Source organism: Sinocyclocheilus rhinocerous, unplaced genomic scaffold, assembly GCF_001515625.1.
Source record: "Sinocyclocheilus rhinocerous isolate Xijiao unplaced genomic scaffold, SAMN03320098_v1.1 scaffold300, whole genome shotgun sequence".
NCBI lineage: Eukaryota > Metazoa > Chordata > Actinopteri > Cypriniformes > Cyprinidae > Sinocyclocheilus > Sinocyclocheilus rhinocerous.
Window position 1 is genome coordinate 355,296 of NW_015654065.1, and position 7,824 is coordinate 363,119.

Genomic DNA, 7,824 nt, shown 5'->3' on the forward strand with positions numbered 1-7,824 from the left:
TATATATATATATATATAATAATATTTTAGTAATATTAGTTGTTAAATTGCTTCGTTAAAGAATTTAATTTTATTGTCAGTGAATTAATGAATTTTATTAAAAATAAGAAAAAAACACTAACATTGAATGAGTGAAATATATCTGGACAAACTTTACTGGAGTGGGACTGTTCATTTAGGATAATGTACATTTTTAGGCTACTACAATGACTAAAATAATAAAAAGATAAAGATATAAAAGATGAATTCTCCATCTTAAAGTAACTGGCAGGGCAACCTGGAGCTAAATGCCATGGATCACATTTTGTGGGATTAGAATCTACAACCTTTTGATTACAAATCCAGAACATTCACTCACACCTAACATTTTACCTCACATCAACTGGAGGGTTCTGGGAGAAAGGGTTAAGCGAGCACGCTAGGATCTTGACAACAGCCCCGGGGTGGTAGGTCTCCAGCACCTCCACAGCTGTGGGATAGACGGGCTCCTCGAAGGCCAGTTCCAGGTAGTCCTGGCTGTGGAAACTGGGCGGCGTACGACGGAACCGTGAAGCGGAGCTGGTGCACTGTTCCCACCAGCTTCCGTAAGTGCGGAACACAGCCGTCTGGGTGAAATCTCCTGAGCTGGGATAGACGTTAGGCACTCCCGCCAGATTCCACATGGTATAGGACATGCTGTTCTCGCTGCCGTAGTGAGAACTGAAGTCCAGAACCTCTTTGCCATACTGCTCGACCTCAACGGTGACAGGCAGTGCCGAACGCTGGCCCAGCTCCACTGCCCGCCGGCTACCCAACGCCTCGCTCCGTGTCCCGCTCCTGGAGCGCCGCCGTAGACAGATATAGTAAAACATGCTCAGAAGGGTTAGCATAGGAAACATGGAGCAGCAGGACTGGGTTTGTGTCAGGAAGCACAGCCCTTTTCTCTTCCCTGCGCTGTTGCGCGATAGGCTCTACACAGTACAGGCTATAGGCCAAGCTGCATGCATGACCTGTGGGTTATAGAGAGACACACACAAAAACACACACAAACAAAATCACACAAAAGGTTGTGAGAACCCTGAAATATAAAGGAAGATCAGTCATTTTTTGGGCTTCATTCATGAAACACAAGTTGAATTAATTTGTGTATATTATTCATAAAAGCACTCAAGACAATTTACATAAGAATGAATTTATGAACAATATACACATCTTCAATGTTTTAAATACTAAAAAAGGTTGGTTAAATACAAGTAAATACTCAGAAAAACAAATACAGATAAATGCATTGACAGCAAGGTTATTATTTTGTATTATTATTTTACTAAAACACGGTTTTTATGTTGATTAAAACAAAGCAGAAATTAAATTTAATATATATATTAAACCTAAACTAAATGAAAATTAGAAATGTTGCCTTGGCAACTAAGCAAGTTTAATTAAACTGAAGCACAAACATTACTAACTGAAAATAATAATAAAAATATTAAACAAACTAAAACTGAAATTACAAAAAAAAAACTTTAAAAAAGTCAAAAGCACATTACAAAATTACTAAAACTTAAATTAAGATTAAGGGAACACTCCACTATTTTTGAAAATAGGCTCATTTTCCAAATCCCCCAGCGGAGTATTCCTTTAAAGCAAAAACTCAAAATAAAAGCTCAGGGGTTAAAGCAAAAAAAATTAAAAATCTTTTGACTGAACATTTTTCCTCAGCCAAACCCCATTCCACAGCTATACCTGCCACACACCCAGTTTAAGAGCAGTTTTTTTTCTTCTTGTTGTAATTAGGAGAGCTTGTCCTCCTAATTAAAAAAATTTAGGAGCACCTTCTGATCAATAATCAAATTCTGATAAAAAATTAGCCTTCCTAATACGAGGTGATATTTGCCTCAAAGTGATTTACAGGGGCATTTTCTTTTTACCTTTGTAATGGCATTTTTCTAATTTTATTAAAAGTATGTCATCTATGTCAAATTAAAAAAATTTATGCGAGCGAGTTCTCTTTCATTTTAAATAAGCAAGACTCAAAAGCACGTGCAAATGATACCTTCAGTCATCTGTCATCGCGTTATAAGCGCGGAATTCAACTGCGGGAGTGATTATAATTATTATTAATAGCCGCAATCCCGCGCCGAAACTCAAGTCCTGGGGTGTATTCCAGAAAGCACGGTTAATTTACCGTCAGCTAAACCATGAACTTTCGGTTGATTAACCCCAAACCTTGCTTACTCGAGGTATGTATGTGGTTCCAAAAATGCGTCCGGGAGTAAGTTCATTCAACTCAGAGTATGTTCCTGGTTAAGACTCAAGACATTCTCAACAGAGCAACGAATCGACCAGTCACTATGGAAACGGACGCTAAGAAAAAGCACGCCATGCTGTTTCTTTTTTCTTCTTTTGTTCAATGGTCGTTTACATGCTTAATGCATATCGCCACCTAATTGATGGTTGTGCAATCATTTTTTTTTTTTTCCGTTTAATCTTTAATCCTTGAGAAAATTTATTATATTGTTTGTTTGATGCTAATTATATATTAACTCATATCAGATATGTATTTTGATTTAGAATTTAGACATTATAGAAAATGCCGATCCATGCGTGAGATGATAATATAAAATGTAATAAATAAATATATATAATATCCTCAAACATACCTGGGTATGTCACATAACCTACTTTTTGGAATACCCCCCTTTTCTGTGTTCTCTGCTAATAACCCGACTGTGAATGACGCGAGCGGCGTCACTATGTTGTCAGTGAGAAGCTGCAGCCGTGGAGGGGATGATTTTTGGTAACTTACACCGGCAGAACAACAACAACGCGCTACATGTTTCTTTTCCCCTAATTTTTTTTCCAATTGACGGAAATCCATCGTAGAGACGGAAAACTTTAATCCCTGAAAGCTAATTCAAAATATTAAAAACTCTAATAGAACACTAACACCTGTACATCCATTTGTAAGTATTTTTTCTGTACATATTCTGTTGTTTGGCTTGTTTTCACAAAATGAGTTTGTAAAAAAAATTTTCTTATAGTTTAATTCGCTTGTTGCCAAGAATTTTCATTAAATCCAAATGAACAGGCAAGCTGCACATTCTAATATGTAAAATATATATAATAAACTATGCATAACTTCCCTGAACAATCTAATTACTGGCATAAACCGTAAAGTCTAAAAGCAAACTTCCTGTCAAAGGTCTTCCTGTTGAGAGAGATTCATATGAAATTAGTTTTTTTCTAGTTAAGATGTATTTCTGTTACTTCCACAACATATTCTAGTGGTTTTAGATACTGACATCATGCTGATTACTGCCAAAATAGTGAAAAAGCCATTCAATGACATGACAAATGACCAAACACAGCAAGTTAAAGAAATAGTTCACCCAAAAACCTATATTTAAAACACACACGCACATTTTGTTTCAAACCAGACTTTCTTCTAATAAACACAAAAGGAGAACATGACAGAATTTTCTGGTGTTTTCGGGTGAACTATCCCTTTAATGTTAGACTGAAAGCTGTTGCTGATGGCTACTAGCTCTATCACCACCATATCGATTGATTTTAGCCATAGGTGACTTCCTATGTGATCGAAACGTTTAAAATGTAACCAGAAAAGAGGAACTGCTAGCGAGCTGAGCTACAGTTCATTAGGCTGGGTTATAAATAGCCTATATAAGAACGCAGGCTGTCATGCCACACCGCACTGATGACTTAAAAACAATGACAACTTACAGACGATGCAATGGTGTGTTGGAATGTTGTGCTGAGTGTGTTCTATGTTCTCGATCCATCTCTCACTTCTGCTGTCATTGCTCGCCCATTCTTCACTGTTCATGCGGAATATAAACATCCGCTTCACCCTGCACAATGCATTGTGGGAAGTGGAGTACTAACACACGTCATCCCGCATTATTGAATTAACGAAACAAACTCTTTCCAAAGCACAAAAAGAACTCTTTCTGATTTGAATAATTAATCTGTTTTACCTTTTAAAGAACGACAGTTATTACCGCGAAATTTGACCCTGGAACACAAAACCAGTCATAAGGGTCAATTTTTTGAATTTGAGATCATCTGAAAGCTGAATAAATGGTTTGTTAGGATAGGACAATATCTGGCCGAGATACAACTATTTGAAAATCTGGAATCTGAGGGTGCAAAAAAAATCAAAATATTGAGAAAATCGCCTCTAAAGTGGTCCAAATGAAGTCCTTAGCTATGCATATTACTAATCAAAAATTAAGTTTTGATATGTTTACGGTAGGAAATTTACAAAATATCTTCATGGAACGTGATCCTTACTTAATGTCCTACTGATTTTTGGCATAAAAGAAAAATCGATAATTTTGACCCATACAATTTATTTTTGGCTATTGCTACAAATATACCTGTGCTACTTAAGACTGGTTTTGTGGTCAAGAGTCACAAATGATAGATTGTTTAGGCACGATTTTAACATGTACAGACCAAATAGGCTTTCTTAAATATAAAAACAATAGTTTATTTATAGAAAGAGTTCTGCGTTCAGATCCAGGATGTTTTCTCTGTTCACACCTTCAGAAAAATAGGCCTATTGAATTTAAATATATGCTAAACAATCTTTTTGCAAAATATGAATGCCATAAAGTTTAGACATAGCTAGAAGGCTATAATGGGTATGGTTGGACAGTGCTTGGTAGATCTTTTAAACAAATTTGTGGTAGCGTATAGCTTTCTATAGCAATTTTATAGTAATTTCTAATTCAGTCTCAGAAAGAGACAGATATTATAAACATGTAAGTTGCAGAAAAAATTTAAATTAGTAAAATTAAAAGAATAAAAAATAAATAAATAAATAAAATTAAAAGAGTGAGACAGAAGACATTCAGTTAAAACTGTAAATGCAGCATGTTTGGATAATCAGGCTATTATTAATCTTGGTTAAATGGTTCCATTTTTATTTCTCTTTATTATTGAAAGTTATTATTAAAATACAAGCTTATGTGAGTTTTGCCTTTTCCTTTTTTGTAATAAATGCTCTCGTATGGTTCTATTAATTATCTTATTATTATACTATGGTCTGACACAAAATCATTTAGTGTGGCATTTGAATATTGATTATTGTAAAAAGTTAAGGAAACCCTAATGAGTTCTTTAGAGTTGACTCTAAAGTATACTGATTTGATTAGTTTGGCTTGTCAAAATTAGGCTATATTACCAAAAAATAGTGATGACGTGCATTTACATTTATTAATTTAGCAGATGCTGCAAAGCGACTTGTAAAAGATGATGTCAAAGTTTTGTTAACCAAAAAAACTAAAACAAAAACAAATTACTATGCCTAATCATGCCTGCGCATAAATTATTCACAGACTAATGACTGGAAATAAAAAAAAATGGCGCTTATAGTTTATTGTTATTCATCACATTCAGCTGAAAATGACTCGTAGCCAAAGATACAGTCTTTGCAAAACAATTATATATGTGTATGTGTGTGTGTGTATATTTATAACACATAAATAACACAATACATACACAAAGGTTTAAAATAATTTTTGGTCACTTCTAATTTCACAATAATTTCTCACTTTTCCTCTCACTCTGTTGCTCACTCTTTTTCTTATGTAAAAGGCATTGAGAAGCACCAATCCTTTGTAGTCTGGAAGAAAGACATTGTTTTGATGTTCTGAATAATACATTTGTCTGTTAGAATTGACTGAGAATGTGGCGATTGTGACATTTATTTCATCGTAAATGGCCACATTCCCTCATGACCTGTCCTGTTGGCCTCTCTGGTGGATAGAAGGCGGCGCGCAGGCTTGGCTCCAAAGAATACGTGCCGCTGGCTGTCCATCATGGACAAGTGGTGGGCTCACAGAGGGAAACAGATGCATATGACCACGTCTTGGCTGGCATTTGCATCGATGAATGACTTGTCCAGTCAGTTTGTCTCATGGGTGAATTGAAGCCCTATTGTCACCACAAAGAGCATTGAGTCTCTATGGAAGCGTCACTAGGCAATCACAGGCCAAACTCTCATTAGGAGTGGAGCTGAACGGCAGATAAAGAATACAATTGATTTTGAAGAACAGGTTTTTCTTCAATTGCTGCTTTATTTTAACCTAAAAAGACATTTTTTGTGCATTATGAATGACTGATTTTCATAATTGCCATATCAGTTTTTGAGGTCTGCCTGAAATTTATGACTAAAATGAAAAAAACTGGAAAAACCTTGTCAGCCTCTATTGCAAATGGACTGATGACATTTTAAGGCAAGACATGTTTTTTTTTTTCATGCACTGGTTAATTTGGAGATTTTAGCCTTTTTAAAACGTGTTGTTTCAGAAAGTGGAAAGGAAATCTCCAAATTCGTTATTGCACTTTATCTCTTTGCATCTTTAGATTTCACTTACAATACATATCTTTAAATACATTAGCAGTTTTCTTGAAATAATTTTTTCTCACACATTGAGCAAGAAATCTCATACACCAAGCTTTCCAGATGTATTGATATTCTTAAGATTTTTACAGAGGGGTTTGTTCAAATATACTTTGCCTAATTATATACAACATTTTATTCCTAAAAACATTGTGAAAATAAATTTTTTTTCTGGCAGTTTACAGTATTTTCTGATTTACGGAATGATAAAAAGAGTTTAGCATAGTAATGTATATGACAGTGTTAATGTATTTGGTCTTGGTGGAATAGATCTGCTAAGCTGCTGCTGCTGCTGCTGTTGGTTATTGCTGTTGTTATAGATTATTACTGCTGCAAGCAAGTACAGGAACTTGCTACTGCAATGCATACGGTGATACAGTGCTGTGAATATTTAAGACATACTGCTGCTGCATAAATAGCATGCATAATAACACATAGCAGATCTATACAGGTGGAGCTGGGGAAGGTGGAGGGTTTCAGAAGAACTCTGAAAGCGTGCTGCAAAATGCTCAAGTGGATGCTAACCAGCCATTTAAATGTAAAGCAGCAAGCTCATTGGCTGCCTATATAACATGAACCAATCAGCTTGTACCAAGTCGTTTAACGCTGTGAATATTATCAGTTACGTTTAGAACCCATCAGCCTGCGCCATCTAGAATTTCATGAAAGAACTAGGCATATATCCCTTCTGTAAAAACTCTAATTTGTCAGCAAAACCCATACAGAAATGTAATATGACACATATTGCCCTATATCAAGAGTGATATTGACATATATGTTACCTAAGGTGACATATAATATCTATATGATGATTTTTCTGTTATTATATATAGCAAGCATACATGTCAACAATGTTTTATTTTTTTATAAATGTGCAACTTATAAGCAATATAATATGTTTTTTTTATTATAAATACATGCCTATCTTTTATATTTATTTATATAATAACATGTATTGACAAGTTTTAGGATGGATACATGTGCATGATATATATGACCATAAATGTATTATACATACATAAACACACATATTTGAATATGAAATTGTTCAAGTTTCTAATAGGTTTAATAAACATTTTTGTTTTATAGGACAATATATTTCACAAATGGAAACTGAATGTATGTGTATATACAATGCATTTGCATATGGGAACGGTCAAAGAATTATAAATCTGGCTTTATCCAATGTGATTTCAGTTCTGGAAATGTTTGTAAATTAGTGCATATTTATTTAGATAATGTATAATTTGCATATTTAAACAACATTTCCGAAAACTTGTAATACAAAAAAGTTTAGATTCTTAATGTAATCAATCAAATAGGGAAGTATGGTGATATCTATTTTTTTTTTTTAACCCTATTCACCTGGAAATACACAGATCTTTGTTGGATGCATTTGCCTTTGATGGGAAAAAGAT

General features: G+C 34.6%; 1 protein-coding gene across 1 annotated transcript in view; it reads right to left on the reverse strand.

Annotated features, from left to right (window-relative positions):
* LOC107716847 (F-box/LRR-repeat protein 4-like) overlaps positions 1–3,826 on the reverse strand; it is a 13,075-nt gene extending 9,249 nt beyond the window's left edge. Inside the window, exons 1-2 of the mRNA XM_016523447.1 lie at positions 3,721–3,826; positions 373–989 (exon numbers count right to left, since the gene is read on the reverse strand). Coding sequence (XP_016378933.1) covers positions 373–878 — 506 coding nt within the window. The 5' untranslated portion in view covers positions 879–989; positions 3,721–3,826. The remainder of the gene's footprint in view (positions 1–372; positions 990–3,720) is intronic.
* Between the last annotated feature and the right edge of the window lie 3,998 nt (positions 3,827–7,824).